Below are 27475 nucleotides of genomic sequence, written 5' to 3' on the forward strand. Positions count from 1 at the left end.
GTATTTACTTTCCAGGCTAATGCAGATTAATACATTTGCAAAATACAATAAAAATCTCAGCAATATCATTGCTATAAAAATTTGCAAACATTCTCACTTTTATTTTTGTTTTTATTAGATCTTTTTTCTTGTTCTCTCTCTCTCTCTCTCTCTCTCTCTCTCTCTCTCTCTCTCTCTCTCTCTCGTTTTGTATTTATGTCATTGCAGACCAGCAAGAGTCTATATACTTGGAATTAGCACACCTTTAAAGAAGAGACCTGTGGTTCTTTGCAAAATTCCATCACTGACTTTAGACAAGTCCATATGCTTGGGGCTAAGTTTTCTTATTTTGAAAAAATGGAGAAGTTGAATCAGGAAATTTCTGAGTCTGTCTTAAGGCCCTCATTTTTATGCCTTGAGTAGAATTTGAATAGTTGTGTCACCGTTTTTAGGTCCTTGTAGAATGACCGTATAAATCCATACAGGTTTCAACAAGTGCCTACAGAGTGCCTACTGTATACTCTAATATGTTGATTTAGGTGCCATCTTGCAGTAAACAAAGTAGGCAAATCATTGCCTTCATGGAATTTATTTTTTATTTATGGGAGAAATACAACAAAATCAATGAGTAAGTTATGTGATATATTAAAAAGTACAAATGCTATGGAGAAAATAAACCAGAGAAAGTAGTGTGTGTATGTGTGTGGAGTCATGGTAGTAGTTGGGATGGAGAAGAGGGGATTTTATATCAGGTGGTCAGGGGAAGCCTGACCTCTGAGTTAAGGTCTAAATGAGATGTGGGAGGGGATATGTAGGAGCAGTGCATTGTGGGAGGAAGCCTTGGTACTGGCATCTACTGAGCGGAGGCCAGGGCTACTGCAAAGCGGACAGCTAGGCTGCAAGGCGGGAATGCGCCTAGTGTGTGTGGGAGCTGCAAAGCCAGCGCGACTGGAGTGAAATGAGCAACGAGAGAACGGTGAAACAAGGTCAGGCAGGGAAGGGGTTCTCCGGTGGGGAAGCAGGTTGGGTATGATTTGTAGGCCAGCGTAAGGAGCTTGGCTTTTACGGTGAATTAGATGGAAAACCACTGGAAGGTTTGAGCAGAGGAATGACCTGATCTTCCCTATGTTTTAACTGGATCACTGGCTGCTATGTTGAGAATAGACTGTTGAGAAGGGAGCAAGGGCAATATTCTGTCAAGAGGCGATGGTGACTTAGACCAAGGCGCACGCAGTGGAAGGGGTGGGATGTTGTCAGATGTATTTCGAAGGAAGGCCAATAAGATTTACTAACCTTATCTGATGTGAGATCCGAGGGAGCGAGAAGAATCAGGGATGACTTCAGTATTTTTGGTCTGAACGTCTCAGGAGCGGAATTGCCACTAACTCAGACTGTGGAGGGGAGTGGTGAGGAGCTCAGTCTGGGCCCTTGAAGTCTGAGATGCTGCTGGTTCTCTAAGTGGAGGTGTCAGGCAGGCAGCTGGCAATGTGAGTATGGAGTTTAAAGCAAAGGTCTGGGCTAGGTGTGTGTGTGGGGGAGGGCTTGCCACATGGATGTTTATTGCCATGATTAGGGATGAGCTGACCAAGGGCACAAATTCAGATGAACAAGAAGTCTAAGAAGAGGGAAACCAGTGGAGGCAGAGCCCCAGAAGCCTAGTGTAAAAGAATCTTTCAATCCCTGGAGACGTTTTTTGGTTGTCACACCCGATTGGGATCGGGAAGAGGGTGTGGTACTGGCACCTACTGAGCGGAGGCCAGGGATGCTGCTGAACGTTGTACACAGCACAGGACAGCCTCCCACAACAAAGAATCAACACGTCCAAATGTCAGTAGTGCTGAAGCTGAGGAGGGAGAGTGAATGGATGAGGAGACAGGGTGCTGTTGTCTGGGCGGCACTAAAGGGCTCACTTAAGGTTAGTGAGCACTAAAGTGAGAGCAGTCCGCATGGTTTTGGTTTTTCTGCAGGCTCTGTTTGGCTGCACATGTGCCATGTTACAGTAGGTAGAGAATTGGATTTAATGAAGGTTGGGATTTTGCCGGGTGTGTAAGTTGAAGTGAGAGGGAGCCAAGGTTGATGTGTGAGTGTAATGATTGGCTGTTGATTTTAAACTGAGTAAAGAGGGATGTGAAGACCTCAGGATCTGAGGACCCATGAAAGGGAGGTGTTAAGTCCACACCAGGGTGTTTCTGATCCTCAGCCAGATTTGAAAATGGAATAAAAAGAGACACCCCCCCCCAACTCCATTTTGTTTTGTTTCGTTTGTTTTTTTCAAACAGCGATTTCGCCTTTGCAGAGGCCTGTTTTGCTTCAAGGTGCAAAACCGTGTTTAGTAAGTTGATGAGAATGCTGGTTACATGTTATCGTTATACTCTGGGAAGTAGTTCACCTGTTTGTTTCTCTTTTCTACGTCACTGAAGATTGTCTGGCTTCCCAGCCTGCCTTTTCTCATGAGTCTTGTGCTTTTCCCCCTCAGGGCACCTTTCATAGCCAGCAGGCACTGGATTATGGCACCAAACTTGTTGGAGGAACCACCCCAGGGAAAGGAGGCAAGACGCATCTGGGCTTACCGGTCTTTAATACTGTAAAGGAGGTAATTAATGTCACCAGCGTTTGGCAAGAGAAGAAAAGCAGGGAAGAGCAAACATACTTTGAATAGAAGTCTTAATCGTGTCCCTTTTGGGAGAGTCATTTGCCACTTTAAAATCCACTAACATAGAGAAATTTAAATCACAGTAAAAACCAGTGGGTTCGCTTCAGTCACATAGGGTGGCTTGGTTTCTGTGTGGCTTGTCCTTTGTATCCTTTCTTCTTCCAGGATGTTATTAGCGCACATGTCAGCATTCACCTCCAACCTTTACTGAGAATAGGCTCTTTGCCAGGTACTGTGCTCGGTGCTCCGGGTGCATACATTGCCTCATTCAGGCCTCACCACCGCCTCTCCCTCTTAAAGACGTCAACATTTCCAGTGCGTGAAGTTAAGGGTCTTGCACATAGGCTTGCCCCGATAAGCATAGGCATACGTGGCTCAAAGTAAGTAATGTGGTGTTCCCGTGTGAAAAAACTAAGCTGTCGAGTTGCACTGACAAATCACAGAGTTCTCGTCTCGTCCCCAAATTGCCGATTCCTTAACATTTTAAGTGATTTTTAAACTAAACTTTAATTCTTTGTTACAAAATGAATATGTGTTTATTGTACAAATTCAGATATAAAGATATGTAAAGTTAAATTTTAGTGTTTTCTACATATCAGTTTTTGCCTTTATAGAACACTAATTTAAGCTGTGTGTATTCTTTCATTCCTTTCTACACTTACATGAATATATACAAAAATAACAGGATTTTCAAGGAAACAGTAGTACAGATTCTTGGCTATTTAATCCAAAATATCTAGAAACAAACTTGGTACTTGGGAGTGATGTATTAATGATAAAAAATGTATTTATTCCCCCCTTTCTTTTAAGGCATGTTTTAAAGTATTGCATTTAAGTACAGAATTATAGACAATCTCCTTTCATAATGCTAACTTCAAATTGAAGTTAGTTTGTACTTTTAATCCTAAGGTGTAGGAAAAAACAAATATCATTAAAATTTGAATTTTTCATTTTATTTTAAATTTGAAAATAAGTGTGCACTATATGTGTGTATATGTGTTTTAAGTGTACTGTATTTTAAAGAATTAAAGTTAAAAATCATCTATTCTTTAGAAGAATCATTTAAAGTCTTTCTGCTTTAATTTTTTGCCTTTTCCTCCACTCAAATTCTATTACGGCTTCCTTTGTGACCTCAAAATACAGAGGAGCTGTTTTCATAATTCCTCTAGGTAGATTTGACTTTTGTCATCACTTTTTCTGCCTTCTTTTAAAGAAAGTTTTTGTTGCTAAGCAATTCATTTGTTATTTATCATGATACAAATAGCTACGCTATTTGGAATATTCTGTAAGACCTTTGACAGATACTGTTTATTTCTCACCTGTTGAGCTGGTACAAGGAGCTTTCTGAGTGGGTAGGATGGATACCTTTCATCCAGAATTACTTGCCAGCGTAGACTCTGTTGTCACATCCAGGTTCTGACAGTATTTGTAGCCTTAAGAGATATAGAACTGGGGAAGATATTTTCCATAAAATACCTACATGCCTATGATCTGACTTCTTTTGGTGCCATCCTAGTTTTTATTTCTTTTGTTCCCCCTTCCGTTATCACTTTGACAGAGTTTTTTAAAAATTATTTTTAATTCCTGGCATCATTTGTAGATGGTCTGTCAGCATCCTTTGGCTTTGTTCTTCTGTCATTGTTAAGATATCTCTTTTTATTAGGGATGCAGTAGAGAATGCTTCTCAGTCTCTGGGGATGTGGGGAACCCGTCATTCAGGGATGGTTCTTGAAGACACTTGTCTTTTACTTCTGCTCCCTTCCAGTTGTACCTGCATATTCTGTAGCTTAGTATCTGTATCCACTGTGAAATCCCTGTGGCACAGCCTCCCAAAAGGTTTTGATTTACTTGGTGACTAAGTTACATTTTAACACTTGCAGGGAGGCAGCCTGCTGTAACTGAAAAGAACCTACACTTTGGAATCAGATTTAGGTTTGAATTTTGGCTCTGCCACCTTCCAGCTATATAACCTCATGCAAGTTATTTAATATCTCTTGGCTGCAGCATTTTGATTTGTAGCCAGGGATACTAAGCATGCAGGGCTGTGGTGTAGCCTTAACTGAGACCTGTGTAGAGCCCTCTCACAGAATAGGTGCTGCTACTCTTGGAGATCTCTGATAATCTTCAAGGAGCTTCCATTACAGAAGAAGAGACATGGCCACATGTATAGAAGTGGGAAGAAGGATACATCGTATTGATACACATAGAGAGTATATAAAGACCAAATGTAGGCTGTGTCCACAGAGAGAACAATGGTCAAATTGATGGTCTTTAAGTGCTTTGCTTATGAGGGGCTATGTAGAGTAGACCCTAATTCTTATTTCACCCACATTGTTATTCTGTGGGCACTTACGCATGTGCATTTTAGTTTATTTCTAATAAATGTGCATTTAGAGTAAAAATTGTCAGCTAAAAAATACCACTATTTTTGCGGTCTCTTGATAATATTGATCAAGTATGATATAGTTGAAAACAGACGTTTGAGAGTCTAAGTCTGAGGCCGAGGGACTCAATAGTCCTTTTTTTTTTCCCGAGGAGGTATAGGGTCTTTGGTACCAAATAGGTGATACAGTGTCTTGTACAGCAACAAAAATAAACATGGACACAGGAATGAGGGGACACAAATGCAAATCAGGCAGTGCTTTCGGGTTTACTGACGTGCCATCACCTGAGGGATGTCACAGAACCTTTCAGTTCAGAGTGGCATTCTAAGTGGGCTGGGAGGAGGCCACGAAGACGTCCGATGTCTCCTGGTGGTGTCCTGTTTGGACCTCAAGACATTATTGAAATCAAGGTATTAAATTCATTTTCCAGTGTTTATGACTTAACCAGTAATAAAGTGCTTCGTGGTTAATGTTTCAGGCCAAAGAACAAACAGGAGCGACAGCTTCTGTCATTTATGTCCCTCCTCCTTTTGCTGCTGCTGCCATTGATGAAGCTGTTGAGGCAGAGGTGCCCTTGGTCGTGTGCATTACTGAAGGGATCCCCCAGCAGGATATGGTACGCGTCAAACACAAACTGCTGCGCCAGGGAAAGACAAGGCTGATCGGGCCGAACTGCCCCGGAGTCATCAACGTGAGTATGACGAGGAGAAATAAGCCCCGCGATAGCCTCTCGCCAGGCTAGTCAGCCTTGAGTCAGTCCAAGGGCATGTGTGTATGACCTATGAGTTCCAATTTGTTTTTCACATTTCTGAAACTGTGATTTACTTTTCTTCAGCCTGGAGAATGCAAAATTGGCATCATGCCTGGCCATATTCACAAGAAAGGAAGAATTGGTGAGTATGTTTCTTAGAGATTAAAAAAAAAATTCTTTCCCCTACGCTCAAAACTTACAGAGTTTGCAACTGTGTAAGTCAAATTCATTTTAATTCATATAGCTTCGATAGAATTTACCAGGGAAGTTTTGTGGTGAATCTATTCCATATCCTGAATTGAATGAGTTGGAGAAGCAATAATCATTTTACAGAATGAATGAAGATGTTTTGGTGTCTTCTAAGATTTTTTTCCTGCTCAGATGCCATGGATTCTTCCATGTGTTTGCATATTTCAATAGGTAATTTCATGTTATTGCTAAATAATATTCTGTTATGTCATTAAATTACAGTCTGTCCATTCTCCCCTGGGTGAACATTTCGGTTGTTCCCAGGTTGGAGCCGTTACAAATAAGGCTCTGGTACGTGTTAATATGCAGGTCTTTTTTGTGGATACGTTTTCATTTCTCTCGGGTAAGATACCTAGGAGTAGGTTTGCCAAGTCATAGGGTTGCAGTATGTTCACCTTTTTAAGAAATTACGAAATAATTCTGTGAAGTGGCTGTTTGTTTCTACATTCCCACCTTCAGTGTTTGAGAGTTCCAGTTGCTCCTCATCTTCACATTTGTCAGTCTTTAATTTTAGCCATTCTACTGGGAGTGAAATGGTGTCTCTTTATGGTTTTGAGTTTCCCTGGTGACTAATGATGGAGAGAGCTTTTTCATGTGCTTTTTGGCTCTTTTATATATCTTCTTTTGTGAATTACCTGTTCAAGTTCTTTGCACATTATTTTTATTGGGTTGTCTTTTTATTGTTGATTATAGGGGGTTTTATAAATATTTTGGATATAAGTGCTTTGTCAGATATATGTGAATATTGTTAGTTTTTCTGTGTCCTGTCCTAAGATTACTTTGCCCTCTTGGATATCGCAAACTTGTTCAAAATATTTTGGGAAAATTATACTGCTACTTGTTTAGTTCCTCGAGGTTATAACCAAATTAACATTTCAAAGTTAGCCCATTATGCCTGTTTTTAGATTCTTCACACCTAACTCTGCCTAAGCTGTACTGTTTCTCCACAATAATAGATGATTAGGGTAATTTATCTATAAGCCATGACTATTAATACTAAGTAAGAATAATCAACATAGTAGGTGAATGTCAGTTGTGTAGTTGACAGGACTGAGTTAAAGGGCATGATTTTTCTTTATTACTCATGTCTCTTAGAGCCGGCAGCCCTGCTGCCAGAAGGGTACTTGCCAAGTGCTCTCTCACAGACCATCTGAGTTCTGATGGGGGCCTGGCCATGTAGTCACTGATTTTTGAGGAGAGAAAAGATGATTATTTGCACTAAATATTTCTATTTTGATACCAGTGCTAATGGTCTCGGAAGACTCATTGACTTCAAATCCTTAAGCTAAGAGTTTAAAGAAAGGAAGGACTTTTCGGTCCCTTGGGTATTTCTTGGGACATATGTAACTTAATCTAATAGCAATACAATAGGATAGTGAGTGACTTTCCAGTTTGTGTTAAGGACAGTTAATAAAATTATATGTCAGCTAATTGAATGTTTTTGCAGTGATTGGATTCCAACTTGATATTTAACTGTACCATATTTTTTCTTTCTCTTACTTCAGACATTATTTTTATTCTCAGCCACACATGACAAACTTGACCCCTCCATCCCTTTTTATAAATTTATTTTAATCAAACTTTTTATATTTAGATCATTGTAAATTCACATATAGTTGTAAGAAATAACAAAGACAGATCTCCGTGTACCCTTTATCCAGCTTCCCCCAATGGAAGCGTCTTGTAAAAACTGCAGTACAAGGTGACCATCAGGATATTGTTTCCATGTCAAGGTAAATGTTTCCATCACCACAGGGATCCTTTATGTAGTGACTACCTCCTACTCTCACCCTTCTTAATTCTTGGCCATTAAAAATCTGTTCTCCATTTATATAATTTTGTCATTTCAGTAATGCTGTTATAAATGGAATCATACACTGTGTAGCCTTTTGGGATTGGCTGTTTACATTCAGTGTAATTCTCTGGAGATTCATTGAGGTTATTGTGTGTATCAGTAGTTCACTTTTATTGCTGAGTAGTGTTTTATGGTATGAATTGACCACACTTTGTTTAACCAGTAACCTTTTGAAAGATATCTGGGTTGCTTCCAGTTTGGGGCTCTTATAAATAAAGCTGCTATAAACATAAATATTTGCGTGCTGGTATTTGTATGTATATAAATCTTCATTTCTTTGGGATGCCCAGGAGTGCAGATGCTGGGTTTTATGATCGTCGCATGTATTTTTTGTTTTTTAAGAAACTGCCAAATTGTTACCCATTATGGCCATAGCATTTTACATTTCCATCAGCAATGTGTGTGTGATACAACTTTGCATCTTTGCCAGCATTTGTGGTGTCACTATTTTATATTTTTGCCGGTTCTGATAATTGTTCAGTGATATCTCATTATGGTTTTAATTTACATTTCCCTAGTGGCTTTTCATATGCTTATTTGTCATCTGTATATCTTCTTCAGTGAAGTGTCTCTTCATGCTTTTTGCCCATAATCCAATAGAAAAATTAGAAAAATTGGATTATTTGCTTGTTTAGTGTTAAGTTTTGAGAGTTCTTTATCTATTTAAGATACTAGTACTTTTTGGATATGTGGTTTGCAAATATTTTCTCCCACTGTAGCTTGTTTTCATCTTCTTAAAAAGGATCTTTCAGAGAGCAAAAGTTTTTTAATTTTGATGAAGTTTAATTTATTAATTTTTTTCTTTTGTGAAGTGTGCTTTTGATTTTAAGTCCTAGAATTCTTTGCATAATAAAGATCCTTAATTTTTTCCCAAAAGTTTTACGTTTAAATCTATTATCCAATTTTAGTTAATTTTTCTGTGAGATGTGAGACTTAGATCGAAGATTTTTTTTTTTTTTGCCCATTGATGTCCAATTGCTCCAGCATCGTTTGATGAAAAAATTATCTTTCCTTCATTGAATTGCTTTTGCATTTTTGTGAAGAATCATTTGGCATGTTTGTGTTTGTCTGTTTCTGAGTTCTGTCTTCTGTTCATCAACTTGTGTGCCTATCCTAACATCAGTACCACCCAACTTGTTTACTGTGGCTGTATTAGTAAGTCTTGAAATTGGATAGATTGATTCTTTGCACTTTATTCTTTTTCACATTATTTTAGCTATTCTAGTTCCTTTAATTTTCCATATAAGTTTTAGAATGATCTTGTCTATATCTACAAAAACTCTAGCTGGGATTTTGGTAGGAATTGTGTTAAACTTACATGTCAATTTGGGAAGAGTGGATGTCTTTACTCTGTTGAATCTTCCAGTCCGGGGACATGGTATCTCCCTTTATTTAATTAGATTGCCTTTGATTTCTTTCATCAGCATTGTGTAGTTTTTAGCATACAAATGCTGTGCATATGTTGTTAGATTTACACCTAAGTGTTTCTTTTTTTTAAAAAGCAATTGTAAATTTCATTGTATTTTAATTTTGGTGTCCATGTATTCATTGCAAATATATAGGAACACAATTGATTTTTTTATGTTTACCTTGTATCTTGCAATGTTGCTGAACTCGATAGGAGTTTCTTGGTGGATTCCTTGGCATTTTCTATGCAGACAATCATGTCATCTTCAGATAGGGACAGTTTTATTTCTTCCTCTCAGAAAACTCAAGAGAAGAAATAAAGTCTGTTTTATTTACACATAGTCTGATTGCTGGGTTCTTCCTTCCTGGTTTTCCAAAGTTCCTTCTTTTATCATTTCTTTTCTGTTTGGAGAACTTCCGTTAGCCATTCTTTTATGACAAATCTGTTGGCCACAAATCTGTTGGCGACAAATGCACTAAGTTTCCCTCATCTGAGGATACCTTTATTTCCCTTTCATTCCTAAAGGATAATTTCACTGGATCTATATCTAGGATTCAGGGTTGACAGTCCTCTTCTTTTAGCACTTAAAAAAAAAAATCTTGTTTTACTTCTTTCTTCCATGGTTTCTGATGAGAAGCGGATGTCATTTGAATTGTTTCTCTCATGTAGGTAAAGTGTTACTGCTCACCAGGTTTTATTTTGTTTTTCTTTTTGGTCTTTGGTTTTCTGAAGTTTATTTATGATGAGGTTTGGTGTGAATTTCTTTGTGTTTATCCTGATTGGGGTTTACCCACTTTCTTAAATATATACTAAGTCTCTTGCTAAATTTTGGACTTTGTAAGACATTTTTTCAAGTTCTTTTCAGCCCTGTGCTTTCTCCTTCCAGGACTCTAATAACACAAATATTAGCTCTTCTGTTATAGTTCCATGGCTGCCTGAGGCTCTCTTTATTGTTTTTTCCCTATTTTCTCTTTGCCATTCAGATTGGGTAATTTTCATTGTTCTATTTGTCCTTCCACTGATTCTTTCCTCTCTTCCCTCCATTATGCTATTGAGATCATCCACTGAGCTCTTAGCTTTGGTTATTGTATTTTTCAGTTCCAAAATTTATTTGGTTTCTTTTTATAGCTTCTATGTTTTTGCTGAGATTTCATATTTCTTTGATTAAGCTTTCTGTTTTCTCATTTGTTTCAAGCATATTCGTAATGGTTAAAGTGTTTTCTTTTTTTATCATGGCTTTAAAATCTTTGTCAATAATTCCAGCATCCCCTTCATCTTGGTGTTAGCATCTATCAGTTGTCTCTTTTCTTTCAGTTTGTTATCTTTATGGGTCTTTGTATGGTGAATGATTTTCGATTGAAACCAGGATATTTTGGGTATTATGTCGTGAGCCTCTGGGTCTTGTTTGAATGTTCTGTTTTAGCTGACTCTATCGACAGTGTTTTAGCCAGGATTGTGGGGGGAGGCGCCTTGTTACTGACAGGTGGAGGGAGAATCTGAGTTCCCTACTTGGCTCTGTTGATAGCAGAGTAGGTAGGCTCCTCCTTGCTGGGGATGATAGTTCTACCTTCTCACTGGGTCTCCACTCACACTTCAGTGGGGTGGCCGTGGTATTGCTGGGATCATGATGGTGATGCTCTCCATTAGGCCTTCTCTGATCTCACCCCGTCAAGGAGATGGAGAAGTGCCTCATTACTGCCAGATGAGGGTGGGCGTACGGGCTCCCCACATGGTTTCCACTGGTGCCCTGGCAGTGGGGAGAGGCTCATTACCAGCTCGACTGGATGAACGTCCCAGCTGCCCACTTGGCCTTCCCTTTCACAGTCCTGGCAGGCATGTTGGGTGTCTCAATACAGCCTCGAAGATGTGGAAGTCTAGGATTCCCTTTTGGCCATTGCTCATGTGAGTAAGGGTGGAGGCCCAGTTTTTTCTGTAGTCTTTGATTGGTATGGAGTGGTTATTGTCTAAAAGTTTTCTCTTTTGCTAGGCTGTCCTTCTCTTGGTTCTTCAGCTAGAGAGAGTAAGCTTTTGGCAGGGAGGTTAGCCCTCAGCCCCGTGTTATTATGTATTTCTGGGATGCTGGCTTTTTAAGCTCCATGTCTGGGATATATGAGACAAAACCCAGGGAACTCACCCCTTTGTCATTTCTCAAGTCTTGAGGTTCCGAGCCACTCTGCTTTCTCTGTATCTTTCAGAGATTTCTTACGTTTGATATCTATATCTATATCTATATCTATATGTATCTCCCAGTGTTTTTAGCTGTACTTAGCAGAAAGAATAGAATACTTTTCAGAAGAAGGAGTATCCTTATGATACATCATTGAAAATGGTAGTCTCTTTTACTATATATATACTTTAAGGATGGCAGGAGTAATCTACCCTAAAAGTATCATTTTCATTACCTTCAATATGTATGCAGTTTGCACTTTTATCATTTAAATATCATTTATATAATAGATGAAAGCCAGTTAAAGGAATGATCCTGGTGTTTTCACTGATTGTTAATATTGATTTTATCAAAAGACTAAATAAAGTAGTTGTTCTTTCCCAGTAATCTAGGCTGCTGAATGGACAACTAGAATATAATTGTACCATGAGAATCAAGTAGGAGTAGAGGGAAAAGGAGAGTAGGTAATTACATACAAGATATGTCATAAGAAATTACTGATTATACTTTGTTTAAAAGCTGAATGGACCAACTATATGGGTACATAGGCACTACCTACCTAACCTTCTCAGTTATGAAAGAAACCGGAGAGGAGGGATTATGTTATGGAGAGAGGGTGGAGATGGAAGGAAAGCTCTGAGAATAGGGAGACACTGGTAAGACACAGAGGGGGCGGGTGGTAGTGGTTCTCCTTTATCATGAATTAGGGCCCAGTTAGTGAATGGTTTTAAAACTCTTGGAGTTAGATTTTGCTTAAGCAGAGGGTTGTCCTCCATTGAAGGGTTTGCAGTTTTGACTCATTGAGTAAATATTTACTGAGCTTCCTCTGTGCCTGAACTGTGCCCAATGCTAGGAACACGGGTGGGGAGAACAGTCCTGTTTACCGACTCCCTGGAGATCACAGTCTGGCAAGGAAGACAGTTGTTACTGACTCTTGAGCACCATGGTGGTCTCTTACTGAACCCGATGGTAGGGGAAGAGAGGAATCGGGAAAGACTTCAAAGAGAAAATCGCATTTAACCTTTTAATATGGACAATCAAGGATGGTTAGAGTTTTTGTCAGATGGTGGAGGGGAGGGGCTCTGTTTTCTGCAGAGCAAATGGGAATCATTGAGGAATAAATCAGTTTTACTAGAGTAGGGGAAACGGGGGCCAGTCTGGAGAGAGAGGTTGGGACGATGCTGGGCTGAGGAGTTGGTGCCGAGTTCCGCACGCAGTGAGCAGTTGTGTCGGGGAGTGACAGCTCTCGCTGTCCGGTGATGCTGACCTAAAAGCCATCTGCCAGTGTTGGGTAGGGTGTTCTCTAGCCCTGACCAAGATACACACACATCTTTCAGTGTGAATGATTGACTGTGACTAATCTAAAGTCACGTGCACCTGGATTCCTAGTAAGAAGTGGGTATTTATGCACAGATCATACACTTGGTACGCATGAGTGTACAGCGACAGTAACATTGAACTTGAAGAATGTAAGTATTCTGTATCGAAGTTGAGGTAGCTTACGGGTTATAGCTTTTGTCCCTGACAAGAATTCTCCTTGTCCTGATAGGGAGATCATATTGTTAGAAAATAATCTCTGAGTTGTTAAAAAGAGCTCCAGGGCAAAAGTTTAAAGAAAGCAAACCATGTACACACTGGAATTATTCACCACTCCAGAATCCATGCTCTGATTTAGCCGATATAAATTTTGTTTTATTTTAAAAAATATTTTTATGTAATATGTTCTAACAACTAAAGTTACTCATTTATACTTCTCAACCTGTTATAATTAGGGATCGACTCGTTGTATATAGATTCTGGCATGAAATAAATTACCTTCCCTGTAGCTCAGCCAAGCTTAGTGAATTACGAGAGAAGATGTCTAGCTGCCACTGTCCCAGCCCCCACCCCTACCTGTACAAACCTTGTCTAGGTGTGAAATTAGGTCTTTTCACATAGGCCCATTTTATGAGGGAAATTAGGTTGTAGACTTGAACTCAGAGGGATTGTGACCTTATTCCCCAGTTTTCTTTAAAGCCTATATATTGAAATTTGAAAATTATTAGAAAAATAGTTGTGGGGAAGACTGGTAGCATTGCTAAATGTGACTAATGGTAGTTTTGCAGGACTGCAGATTTGCTGGTTTAATAGTTTGGGTATTTATGAGGTTAATCTGTATGGTCTGCCACCTTAATCAAGCAGGGTTTTACCTGTCAACTTCATATGGATATTATCCCTTTCATAAAGATTCTTAGAAGTAATTTAGGTCTTTCTTACACTGCTTTTTTTTTTTTTTTAAAGATTTTATTGGGGAAGGGGAACAGGACTTTATTGGGGAACAGTGTGTACTTCCAGGACTTTTTTTTTTTCCCCCAAGTCAAGTTGTTGTCCTTTCAATCTTAGTTGTGGAGGGTGCCGTTCAGCTTCAAGTTGTCCTTTCAGTCTTAGTTGTGGAGGGCAGAGCTCAGCTCCAGGTCCAGTTGCCGTTGCTTGTTGCAGGACACGCAGCCCACCATCCCTTGCGGGAGTCAAACCGGCAACCTTGTGGTTGAGAGGATGCGCTCCAACCAACTGAGCCATCCGGGAGCTCAACGGCAGCTCAGCTCAAGGTGCCGCTCAGTCTTAGTTGCAGAGGGGCTGCCCACCATCCCTTGTGGGACTCGAGGAATCAAACTGGCAACCTTGTGGTTGAGAGCCCACTGGCCCATGTGGGAATCGAACCGGCAGCCTTCGGAGTTAGGAACATGGAGCTCTAACCGCCTGAGCCACCGGGCTGGCCTCTCTTACACTGCTTTATACATGTAAAATTACCTTAACTAATAAAATACATTCTCCTACGTCTAACTTTTAAAACCTCCCTACTTTAATTTAAGCCTTTTCTTCTTCTTTCATCATTTGAAGATATTTGTTGATTTGGATGACAGATCATGTAATGAATTTTACTTGTGTGTGTAATTCAGTTTATCCTATGGTAGTCTATCACGTGAGCACACTTTAATATTTTTAAATTCTCTTCTTTTAAGGTATTGTGTCCAGATCTGGCACCCTGACTTACGAAGCGGTTCACCAAACAACACAAGTTGGATTGGGGCAGTCTTTGTGCATTGGTGAGGGATTTTTGCCAAAGTCATTTTATCGGAATGCAGTACTTTCATTGAATGAGTACAATAATATTTTATTTGCAAGAGATTTTGATACCATTTTATTAAAAAGGTGTTATGATCTGTAATTTAATTTGTTTAAGTGTGAAGCACTTCTTTTTCAAGATTCATAGTCCAGGATTTCATGTTGAGTAACAAACATCCTCGGACGTGTGGCTCCTGCAGACACTTATTTTGCTTGCAGTGAAGAAGTGGTCCTTCATATTAGGACTTTTGTTACTGTCATTGTCATTTGTTATCATTATAAGCTGCAACTCAATGCTTCACGGTTACTAAATTCTTTGTCATTCATTCATTATCTGATTCTTAAGACATCCCTCTAAGGTACCTCCGAGGTGAAAAAATTGGACTATTATAGCTTGATTGATGAGAAAATCTAGGTTGAGGAAATTGAGCTCCCAGAACAGGTCTTTTTGCCACATCATACTGCCTCTCACTTTTAAAAGTAAAAAAGTGTTCACATTTTTAAATAATTTTGGTGTTGCCAGAAGCCAGGCAAATTTTCCATTTTCATAAATATTTCTTCAAATTCTTAGGATACCTTTAAAAAAACTTAGAAAAATAGCTTTCTATAATAAAAAATTATAAAATATGGCGCTGAAGTATTTTTATTAAGACTCGAATTCCTGAAACCAGGCTTGGAAGCATTAATTGAGCTTTCCTGTGTGTCAAACACAGTCTTACACACTAGGTAACTCAGCATGATGGAGAATAAAGGTTTTGAAACAGAGTTGCTAATTCCATCTTCTCTAGGTTGTGCTTTAATTTGTAAATTGAGAATCATAATGCCCATGTCACAGACAGGCTGGAAGAATTAGGAAACGGCAGGCCTGACGTGTGCCAGGGTGCTGTACTTGGCACGTGGTTGTCATTCAATGCCCTTCCTCAGCTTCGTCCTTCAGAGACGATCAAAGGGTAGGAAATCAATCTTGCCTTTAGTAATTGATGACTTAACAAAAGAATAGTGGTGGCCAGCCTGTGGGAAACATTTACTTTAACTCTCACCAAGTACTTGCTCTTGAGCCCCATGTGTAGTCTCTGTCACCACCCACTCTGGGTCTGAGGGAGGCGGGGTCGGCACCGTCTACCCTGACCCTCACTGGGACTTTTGTTTTAAACTTGTGAGTGGTTCTTCTGCAACGTGACTCATCTAATAGTTACTTTGTGCAAAGAAATTTGTGAAATGTTTAATCAGAAGACCTTCTCACTTGCAACACAAACATCCATTTTCTTAAAATGTTCATTTTTAAACAGCTGTTTAGGAATAATTTTGTGGGAGGGAAGAGGATTGATGAAGGCGTTAACAGAAAAAGGTTTTCTTTGTGAATGTCAGAATCCAACCATCACTTAGGATTCATGTAATATCACGAACAAATAAATGTATCATTCTGTGATTTTATTTAATGCTTAGTACGTGAGTGATGACATTTTAAAATATTGGTGAGAGGGGTAAGCAAAATAAACTGGATGAAACAACGTTTCTTGGCGTGATTTTTATGCTGTTGCTATTCTTTGTCTATTTCAGGCATCGGAGGTGATCCTTTCAATGGAACAGATTTTATTGATTGCCTTGAAGTCTTTCTGAATGATCCAGCCACGGAAGGCATCATATTGATTGGTGAAATCGGTGGCAATGCAGAAGAAAATGCTGCAGAATTTTTGAAGCAACATAATTCAGTAAGTTTGGCTTCAGAAAAATATAGCTCTGTGCTCTTGAATAACATCACTGCCTTCTTTAGGAAGTTATGTTTATTTTTTCAAAGATCAATTTTTCAAGAAAACGTGAAAGATAAAAATCAAACCTTCTGAGCTGGGCCTTTAGTACTAACCACTGAGAAAACTTTGGATTCTTTCTGGGTTGATTCTTCTCCTCCTTTCCCACAACGCCTGTTCTCCATTCTTAGTCACCTTAACCAAGCGTCCCCTCACACACGTGTGTAGGTAAGTTGGCCTGCTGAACGGAGACCCATTCAGGTCCTCAGGCTGAAAGCCCTCACTTTTCCTGCCAGTGCGTTTTTCACTTATCATTAGTATTCTTTCTCTTGATCTTAGGGGATATAAGTGTTCTTTCTCTTTTTCAAGGCTGATCTTCTAAAGATCCTATCTTTTATATTCTTTTCCAGGATCTCACCTCCTTCTAGCTTCGGTCTTTCTTGGTAGAGTAGTACTTCCCTTCGAAGGTCAAGTAGAAAAGCTTTATTATCTGTGTCCTGTGAAAGCTTTCCTTGTTGCCTCTCAGAATTAAATGTAAAAAGTGGTGTGGAATTGTATCATAATTTCATTTAGCCTAAGGGAATTAAGCTGTATTTCTGAGGTGAAGGAGAGAGAGCGCAGTAACGACTGAAGCAGCTTGGTGCCCAATCGCCCCCACTCAGAGAGTGTGTGTGGACCACTGTGGCACAGACCTGGGGAGAAACAGGTGAAGGATTTTCCGGATTTCCCCGACACTGCCGAATGAACACATAAGCACCTTCAGGAGGCTAGGCAAGCGGGAGGAGATAACTTTCTATGTTTATGAAAGAAATTGAGGAATGAATGAATTAAATGCCAGAGAAAAATAATGAGTACCGGAGAGTTAAAGCGACCAATAGTTAAAGGGTAGTTAGTATACACAAAACATTGCATTTATATGTGATTTAAGGAATGTTCAAGGGCTGTTTTGAGTATACTTGATTTTCCTCTGTGCTGATTTCAAACTCTGATCTCTGTAGAAGATGTAACTCAACTTTCCCCTCACTGTCTGGATCACTTTCCTTACTTTTTATTCACTCCACAATCCTCAGCATTTTGGCTTCTGTCTGCTACTTAGAAGCTGTGTGACCTTGGCCATGTTACTTAACTTCACTGTGCCTCAGTTTTCTCTTTGGCAGAATAAGGTTACAGTAGTGCCTAACTCCTAGTGTTGTTGTAAGGACTGTGGCATGTAAATGACTCTGGAACATACAGCAGAATTGTACCAGGCACACAGTAAGCGCTCTTGTTGAGCTGTTTGCTGCTGCTGTTGAATCTTACTCTCCTGACACTGCTTCTGCAGAGGTCACCACTGTCCCCAGTTCATTCTTCATCCTCTCCATCCTCATGGTTTTTCTCCAGTTTCTTCTCCTCTTTATCCTCTCTGGATTTACTTCCTGTGCCTATTCCTGAAGTGTAAATGATTATGGCATATAAACAACATCGTCCTTCATGCAATTTCCAAGACAGAAACCTCAGAATCGTCTTTTATTTCTCTCTTCATCTCTCGTTTCCACTCAGTTTCCAACATCTGTCTCTGAGATCTTAGTAGTATGTTGAGATTCAGAGCATCGTCTGTAATTAGGCCTCTGCTTTGGTTCAGGCCCTTACCTCACCTGGGCTGTGCTGATAATTTATCCCTGATACGCGTACTCCTTTCCTCCCACCACCCAGCCATCCTGCTTAGTATCTGCCCTTCTGAAGTACAGATGTTGGTGCCTCATGCCCCCTGATTTAAACCATTACAGTTTCTCATCATATGGCAGATAAAGGCCAGACTTAGCACAGTGCTCCCGTCCCTCACACACCACTCGAACCTTCCTTTGCAGAGCCACGTCCCGTCTGACGTGCGGTTTTCCGTCTTGCTTGCCTTTGCTCATTCCTTCTGCAGCCATGCACAGTATCTGCCCCTCACTCTAGACGGGTATGGACGGCAGGGAACTGGCATCCTTGGTGCCCTGCCCGGTCCTTGGCACGTAGGCACCAGGAATGTCGAGACTGGAGTACAATGTTATTAGAGCCTCTCAAATTCAGAAAAGTTGTAAAGTTTGAAATTGAGGTAAAACCTGACTTCTCTTTATTAAAAAAATTTAGGTTAATAATGACATTATACTATGTTAAATTGAATTTTTAAATGTATTTAGGTCCAACCCTGAATCCCTTGAACAGCTTAGAATTTAATGAGAAAAACTAAACATATACATCTGTCTTGTTTGGTACATTTTTCCCATTCATGGTTAATTCTTACGGAGCTAATTTTCATTGAGGACCTGCTGTGGACAAGATTCTAGGTTGAACAGCTCAGTTGACGTATTATAATGACGCATTATATAAAACACTTAGCACATGACCTTAATCTTGTCTATGGTCAGTGTACATCAAATGAACCAGGGGTAGGATTCATACCCACGTCTGCTGACTTCTCCTCACACCCTGGAGGGATCAGGGTCAGGTTGCAGGGATGAAGGACAAGAGTCAGCAGTCCCCACCTTCTGCTGAGACTGTACAGATATTAACTGGTCGTTCTCTTCTTACGCTTCCACTCTTGTTATCATGGCTACGTCCTATTTTCAGACTACACTTCCCCCAAAGTCTTTTAATTGTCTCTTTCTCTGATTAAAAAGCTCAAGAGACTCTTCTTTGTTAATAGGACAAAGTGTAAACTTATTTGACGTTTTAAGTATCATAAACTTATTCCTTCCTAGTGCAATATTCCCACGCTTTGAGTACAGGGACAGAGGGATCACGTGGAATTAGTGCCACTCATTTAGGAGATGGTCAGATCCCCCTCAGAGCCCACAAGGGAATGCATAAGTGACTTGAGGAGTCTTTTCTTTTTAAGTGAGGACATAGGCCCTGTGTTCAGGGAATTCGTAGTTGAAAAGAGGGAACATGTGGGAAATAAATTACAGCCAGTGACTGAGTGTAACAGTAGGAAATTGTGAAAGACACAGCGGGGTCACTGAATTCTTCTATTTTCTGTGTGTTTTTTTAGTTTTACCTCAGAACATACGACAGTGCTGTTTATGCACGTACCAGTTGCACGTTAGAAAGGACTTTGGTTGAATAAAATTAGTCCTTTGTGTTTCTTCTTAGACGTCATAGAATTTCAGAGGGGACAGGGCCCTTGGCCACCAGTCTGGTTTAGCCATTTCATTTCGCAGAGGAGGAAGCAGAGATCTAGAGAGGTGATGTGCCCTGTCCACTGTCATGGTCGTGCAGCGTTAGTCAACTGGAAATAAAGTCTGGTGTCTCCCAGTCCTAGGTCCTTTCCAGCACAGCTTCTCACCTCATCTTTTGCTTTTAGCAGGTTTATTAAGGGTTAACTAGTAAGGTATTAAGACATAAAATCAGGTTAAAATAAAATAGCCTGGTCTTGTGTCTTAATTCATTATTACCACAAATTACATAACAGATATTTTCAAGTGTCCTTTTTAATTTTTCACGAGTCATACATGTTTTTGTAAAACAGCTTGTGCCAGTAAAGTTGAAGTTTACTGTCTAAACAGAGAAAAAATTTGCTCAGGATTGTTTTCCTAAGTTTGTATGAAAAGTTGAGTCATCACAAAGATGGATGCAATAGTTTCAGTTGCCGCTTAATATTTGGGTCGGTTTTCTTAGTGAGGATGAATGATGGGCCCTGTCTGAGCCATTTGCCATTTACTGACGGAGTCATGAAATTGAGGATCGTTTTTGATGAACTTCTTCATTGGTGTTTAAAATATCCCTTTCCAGGGTCCCAAAGCCAAGCCTGTGGTGTCCTTCATTGCTGGATTAACGGCTCCTCCTGGCAGGAGAATGGGTCATGCAGGAGCAATTATTGCCGGAGGGAAAGGTGGAGCTAAGGAGAAGATCTCTTCCCTTCAGAACGCGGGAGTTGTGGTCAGCATGTCTCCTGCGCAGCTGGGCTCTACCATCTATAAGGTGAGGGCACTGCTCTGAAGTTCAGGCCTTAGCGTCGGGGCCACACTGGGTACCGGGAAGCCTGTCTCCCGGGGCTTACCTGTGTGTGCTTTCTGGTGTGCGGCTTCACAGCCTCCGGAAAGCTCCACTTACGTCCTCATGTCCTGATTGGGCATCCCAGGAATAACGTTCTGATAACTTTTCTTTCAACATGAGGATTTCCTCTTTTGTGAGTGGCAAGGTATCATATAGAAGAAAGCGTTTCAGAGTCCATAAATGCTGTGAATTCCATTTTGCAGCTGGTGCATAAAATTGCCTTGTGTTTTGTTTTTTCCATGGAGGCTTTTAGGGATACAGCCCTGCTGATCCCATAGGTTTCTGTCTCCAGGGGGGAAGGGTTGAAGGCTGAATAACAAGAAATGAAAGCTGGATGAAGAGGGAGTCGGGGTGGAGGCACATTTACAGAAGAGGGTGTGGGTTCCAGCCTGTAGTTTCTGGCCCTGGAAGTGTTGGGATGCCATTATTGTTACAGGCTGGACGATGGACTTCTTAACCGTTTGCTTTTCTTATCCCTTTTTAGTAGGACATTGTGGTTTGAAATACTCTAAATGATTTGCTATCTTTCGTAATCTCTTTATAATGATTCTCAGCCTGTCTCTTTGCATTATCATTTAAGACTGTTTTTATGATGATTATCGCCTTGACAAAAAAAGAAAACAAAAAAAGAAGACTTTTTAAGAAGGATGCTGCAAACAGGCCCAAGTTGTATTCCCAAGAGGGAATGTTTTTGACACAATCTTTGCCTTTTTTAAGCGTTAAAAAATGGACTCCTTGTTTTATTTTGAATCTTTGGATGATCCTATGTTTTGAAATATAACATTATGTGCCATAGTGTTTGAAAGAAATCTGGGTGGTTGGTGAGTGTGTGAAAACAAATTTTATTTAAAAGAGGGGGGAAAAGGGAAAAAAGCAAATCCTTAAAAATCCCCATTGGAGACATGCGTTACCATTTTCCTCCAGTAAGTGGCAGCAGCCAGCTACACATTGGTTGTATTCTAATTACTACAGTGCGGAGAAATGTGATTTTCAGTATTGTTTCATTTTTCAGATGTTTCTGAGGTTCTTGACATTTTGTTCAAATAGTAACTGAATCTGTGTTTAGTTTTATTATCTGAGAAACTAAGCAAACCTGTTTCTGTTGCTTTATTAAAAGGGCATGTGTGGTTCATGTATTACATTAAAGGTTTGGATAAGCACAATCAGGTTTGTCAACTCTTAATAATACTACAGTTGAAAAATAAGTATAATTCACAGCCTCTTGGCTTCCATGTTTAGAAGACATAAAATTGAAGCTCTGCATCTAACTCACTGAACTTCAAGTTGACACAGACTAATTTGAAAGCTGGTATTTTGTGTTCAAGTACTCTTATCCTGGTACATTTTACTCCTGTAATTTCTGGTTGTTCAAAGAATCCCGATGATAAGAGGTTCCAGAATCACGTTGACCATGAATATAATTTGGATCTTTTATCTTTTTATTCTCTCTTCTTCTCCCTCTCTTCTGTTTCTGAAGGAGTTTGAAAAGAGGAAGATGCTATGAAAGAAAGAACACAAGGTTCCCTAGGCCTTTGGAAATGTGGACCCGGTTGCTTCTGTTGTCTGTGCGCCTCTCACGGGGCTCCAGTACACGGGAAGCCCACACCAGGTTTCGAATGTCCTGTATTGAAACATCGTCACCTCATTGTATAACAGACAGCCAATAAATCTACTGTTTGATTTGAAGATGGTTTTGGAGACCTTTTATTGTTCCAGTGTGAGGGGTGACGGAAATAGAAATTGAGGTTTCTGTGTGTGAGTGTGTGTGTTTTAATGGGCTCTGTAGAGAACATTCTAACTAAAACTTTTGAAAGAATGAGAGTAATAATTGCAGTGTGGCATTTGTCTAATTATCTTAGATATAGAATGACCTGAGGTCTCTTTTGTGTCATAGTTTTCTCATGTGTATGTATAATAGTCTGATCTTTCAGGGTAGTTTTGAGGATTAGAGATAAATATATAAAGTCCCTGGCATATAATAAGGAACCATCATCATCGTCAACATCATCATCAGGATTACAGGCAGAAGCTCATCTGTGTTTCAGTTTTTGTCTAATAGGGAAAGGGCCTTCAATAATGCTGTGTTTTTCTGTGGTTCTGCAGAGGGCTCTTCCCTTCCCTATCCAGAGCCTACATTTCTTTGCTTGAGGTTTAACACATGCTCCACTAGAAAGCAGGAAAGCTGTTAGCCATCCTACTTTGTGTCTAAAAGGGAGATTGTGAACAAGAAGCAATTCCAGTAGGTAATTGTCACTAACCTGGACAGAGGGGACACCCATAGTCAGGAGGTTATATTCGGAAATGGGAGAGACACAAAACATTTTCAAATTGTGTAACTAACTTCTCTGAAGGAAAAAATAACCCCAAGAGCTCGAAAAATAGTTTTAGGCAGAATCCCCCGAAGAAAGGCTGTTTGGGAAGGCCTCCCTGAGGAGGGACATGAGTTAGGACCTGAGGGCTGAGAAGGTAGCAGCCACGCCGAAAGGAGGTGCACCCAGACGAAGGGATTGTGAAGAACTCACTTTGAGGAGGTGAAGGAAGGTCAGGTGCCTGGGGGCAGAGCCCTGGGAGGGGCTGGGGAAGCAGGTGTTTTGGCAGTTCCCATGACCCGGCCCCGGCTGCTGAGGGCACAAGGAGTGGGTGTCAGGAGATGGATTCACAGCACAAGGATGCCGTTCTTTTCTGTTAAATGGATGCAGTGCAGGAGTTCCAGCTCCCACTAACATGGAATAGCTCGATCAGGCTAACCTTCCCACAGATAATCATTAAATCTGGACAAATAATTTATGAGAAAATTACTTGAAAGCACGGGAAACTGACCAAAATCAGACATGATGGAAGGCATTACCTGTGAAAGGAGCTACGAAGGGTGAAATTTCTGAGTTAGTAGCTTTTTGCCTGAGGGCCCTCTCCAGTATGTGATAAATACCAAAACTTAACCGAAAAATGGCGCAAGGTCAACTGGGATCTCTGAAAGACCTTTATCAAAGAAACTGAATTTATGATCAAAATCTGTCACAAAGTAAATTTCAAGTTCTGATGGTTTTCCTGGTGAATTCTATTAAATTTGAAAAATAAGCAATGCCAATCTTACACTAACTCTTTCAGAAAACAGAGAGGGAAGGAACACTTCCCAGATTATTAGATAAAGTGAGTACTACCCTGATACCAAACCTGGCAAAGATATTACAAGAAATTTTTTTTTAAATGTTGACAAATATCCCTCGATCATGTTCATAATTCCTCACAAAAATTTCAGCAAATTGATCCATGACAAGTACAACTTTGACTAAGTGGCATTTATGAACAGGAATACAAATTAACATTTAAAAAGCAAATAACCAAATAAAGGGGGAAATGCCATAAAATCATTTCAATAGATTAAAAAATCAATAGACAAATTTCATTACCCATTCAGGATTAAAAAACAAACAAACAACAACAACAAAAACATTCAGCTGACTTGGAATAGAGGGGAATTTTTCCCCATGTGATAAAGGACATCTATGAACATCCTTGAACTAGCATCATCTCTAATGGTGAAACATGGGAAAATCTCCTCAAGATTGAAAGCTAGGCAAGGGTATCTGTGTTCACCTACGAGGGCTGACAATTAAGTTCTCAAACTTGCCACGGTGCGCTTGCGTTGGCAGCACTGTACAAAGCGCTCAGTAAGGTTTCTAAACCTTGGTGTATCAGTGTCTCACAGCTGTGTTCGTGTCAACATGTGGCGGTGTCTTGCTGAGTGGTGCTCATTATTGTTGCATGCTTTTGTGTGCTGTCGCGAGAATGTCTGAGCTTGAATTACAGCAACAAACAAACATTTCTTGTTAAACTTGGTAAGAGTGGAAGTGAAATCAGGAACATGTTAGTCCAAGTTTATGGGGATAATGCCATGAAGAAAATGGCAGTGTACAAATGGATTAAACATTTTTCTGAGAGGAGAGAACGAATCACTGATGAAGAGAGGTCAGGGCAGCCAGTAACCAGCAGAACTGACGAAAACATTGCAGGAATTTGTCAAATTGTGCGTCAAAATCGTCGGCTGAGTGTGAGGAGCATAGCAGACCAAGTAAACATTGATAAAGAAACAGGAAAATCTTAACTGAAAATCTTGGCATGAGAAAGATGTGTGGAAAAATGGTCCAGAAGGAGGTCACTGATGAACAAAAGCAAAATAAAGTTGAAGTTTGCCAAGACCTTTTGGAGAGGCAAAATGATGTTTTGGTAGTGAAAAATGGGTCTACCAATACGACCCTGAAACAAAACATCAAAGTGCACAATGGAAGTCAGCCAATTCTCCACGACCAAAAAAGTTCTGTCAGTCCAAATTAAGAGTCAAAAGAATGTTGCTAACCTTTTTTGATATCAGAGGGATTACTCATTATGAATCTGTACCAACTGGACAAACAGTTAACCAAGTTTGTTATTTGGAAGTGCTGAAAAGGCTGCATGAAAAAGTTAGATGAAAACGAGATCTTTTTGTCAACAATTCATGGCTCTTGCATCACGACAATGCAGCAGCTCACATGGCACTGTCTGTGAGGGAGTTTTTAGCCAGTCAACAAAAACTGTATTGGAACACCCTCCCTACTCACCTGATCTGGTCCCCAGTGACTTCTTTCTTTATCTAAAGATAAAGGAAATATTGAAAGGAAGACATTTTGATGACATTCAGGACCTCAAGGGTAATATGGTAACAGCTCTGATGGCCATTTCAGAAAGAGTTCGAGATTGCTTTGAAGGGTGGACTAGGTGCTGGCATCAGTGCATAGCTTCCCAAGGGGAGTACTTCAAAAATGACCATAGCGATTTTTTGCAATGAGGTATGTAGCACTTTTTCTAGGATGAGTTTGTGTACTTAATTGTTAGACCTTTTATTCAACATTGTGGTAGAGCAAGTGCCATATAGCAAGGAAAAACAAACACATTAAGATTGGAAAGGAAAAAATAAAATTATATCCATATTTAACACATTTTTATATAAAAATCCTAAAAAATCTATTTTTAAAAACTATTGGATCTAATACATTTATTAAGCAAGGTTTTAGGGGACAAGGTCAATGTATAAAAACAGTTTATGTTTGTATATTTTTGCAACCAAAAAATTGAAATATGGAAGACCCAATATTGTTAACCAGCAGCAACTTTTTCCAAAATAATGTATTGAATTCAACTCAGTTCCAATCATAATCCTATAGAAATTAGCGTACTTTTTCTAAAATTTACATGAAGTTACAAAAGATCTAGTAGAAAGCAATCCAGAAATAGACCTGTATGAATATGGCCAATTGACCTTCTACATAGTTATAAAAATAATTTAATTGGCAAAAAAGGGACTTTTCAATAAAAGTGCTAGACTCACTTGAATATCAATAAGGAAATAAATTCACTCTTGATTTATACTTCCCTCACCATAAGCAAAAATTAATTCAAGGTTGACATAAGAACTAAATGTATAAGCTAATAAAGAATATCAGAAGAATATCATCATGAACTTGGAGTAAAAAAAACATGTCTTAGAATCAGAGCGCAGTAAACAGAAATGAAAAAAATAGATACTACCCTTTATCAAAAGTAAAAACTACCAAAAGACACCAGTAAGAAAATGAGTGGGCAAGCCATAGAATATGAGAAAATATTCAAAATATATCTGAATATTAATAATATTGAGTCGTATCTCGAATATATAAAGAATTGTTAGAACTCTAATAAAAAGTCAAAAGAAGTAAAAAAAAAAAAAAAAAACAAGCAAAAGACTCGAAGATACTTCACAAAGGAAGAAATACCAAAAACTAATACACATTTAAAAAGTGCTCAGCATCATTATTCTTCAGGGAAATGCTAATTAAAACAACAAGATACCGCCACTCACACCCTGCACTAGTATGGCTAAAATGGACTTTGACTCCTAGAATGCCAGACTGGGATGATCTCAATGATCAATCTGTCGAGTGCAGCCCTTCATTTAACATAATGAGAATTTGGTGCCAAATTTCCTTTGCAACCCATGGATGCCAAATGCCAAATGTGACATACTCTTATAAGGAGGCACTGCAATTGAGGGGAACCAAAACATTTTTCTGCCTCACAAACCAGAGCTATGAGGATTTACCAGGATTCAAAGTATTGTTGGTCTTAAATGTCATATATTTGAATCTGGGGAGTGGGAAGTGGTGGTGGTGGAGGGCCGTGTGGGGAATGAGGAAAAGGATGGGAAATCAGTACTAACATAACAGAAAGGAGTTGGGATTTCCCCCCCCCCCCCCCCCCAGGAAAAGAGAAGGCTGAGAGGTAAATGGACTGTAAGCTTAACTGGAAATGATAACCATTTATGATCCTAGATCCCTTTTTGAATCTGATGAATGCTGTTGACTCTTCCCAGTAACACACTAAAAGGGGTTCAGAATAGCCCTCCCCAGATGTGCCACTTTGGCATGTGGATTATTTTGAACTAAAGGCAGTTGTGACCCTGTGGGCTTTTGAGAAACTTTTACCTCTTTCTCAAAGAATTTAAAGGGTAGCCTTGGCCATAATAAGGATTATCACCAGAAATAACATTTTATGACCTGTTTATAGGGCAGGACAAACTTGTAATTACTGAACATCTGCTCTTATTGTCCTGTGAGTTGACCCTCCTTCCCCGTGAAGCCCTGGGTGCCCTACCTCATTCTTATCTCAGGATGTCATGTATACCCCATTTTAGCTTTTTGTTTTGGAATCTCTCATGAATGTAGGGTCCCCATACGTATGTCTATAGTTAAATTTGGTTATTTTCTCTTATTATTCTTCCTCATGTAGATTTAATTATTAAACCAGTTGAAAGAACCTAGAAGGGTAGAGGAAAATTTCTTCCTCCCCCACAATACCCTCCTTTACACTGGGCACCAGGGTTAGAGCCCTTGACGTAAACTTTCCCCTGAGGCACTTGTATTTTAATATCGAGCTCTTGGAGAAGGAAAGACTAAAACTTACATGGGAATTACAGGATTTATTGTGTCCCTCATCCATGAAAGCCAGCCTACCCTATTCAAATAATTCTACCTACTGGCCAGAAAGAGGCGTGCGAAGGGTAGGCAAGTGCTTTTGCTTGTTTCTAACCAGGTTGGTTCATCTAGTCTGTCTTTTCCAGGTTCTGACCTTCTGGTTTTGCATCTCC

The 27475-nt window shown here is 39.7% G+C and overlaps 1 protein-coding gene across 1 annotated transcript in view; it reads left to right on the forward strand.

Annotated features, from left to right (window-relative positions):
- The window catches only part of SUCLG1 (succinate-CoA ligase GDP/ADP-forming subunit alpha), a 33746-nt gene extending 11744 nt beyond the window's left edge, over positions 1-22002 (forward strand). Inside the window, exons 3-9 of the mRNA XM_033125064.1 lie at positions 2456-2572; positions 5495-5707; positions 5852-5909; positions 14449-14532; positions 16112-16263; positions 20053-20241; positions 21794-22002. Coding sequence (XP_032980955.1) covers positions 2456-2572; positions 5495-5707; positions 5852-5909; positions 14449-14532; positions 16112-16263; positions 20053-20241; positions 21794-21820 — 840 coding nt within the window. The 3' untranslated portion in view covers positions 21821-22002. The remainder of the gene's footprint in view (positions 1-2455; positions 2573-5494; positions 5708-5851; positions 5910-14448; positions 14533-16111; positions 16264-20052; positions 20242-21793) is intronic.
- Positions 22003-27475: the final 5473 nt, after the last annotated feature.

The sequence above is a fragment of the Rhinolophus ferrumequinum genome, chromosome 13, assembly GCF_004115265.2.
Source record: "Rhinolophus ferrumequinum isolate MPI-CBG mRhiFer1 chromosome 13, mRhiFer1_v1.p, whole genome shotgun sequence".
Classification (NCBI taxonomy): Eukaryota; Metazoa; Chordata; class Mammalia; order Chiroptera; family Rhinolophidae; genus Rhinolophus; species Rhinolophus ferrumequinum.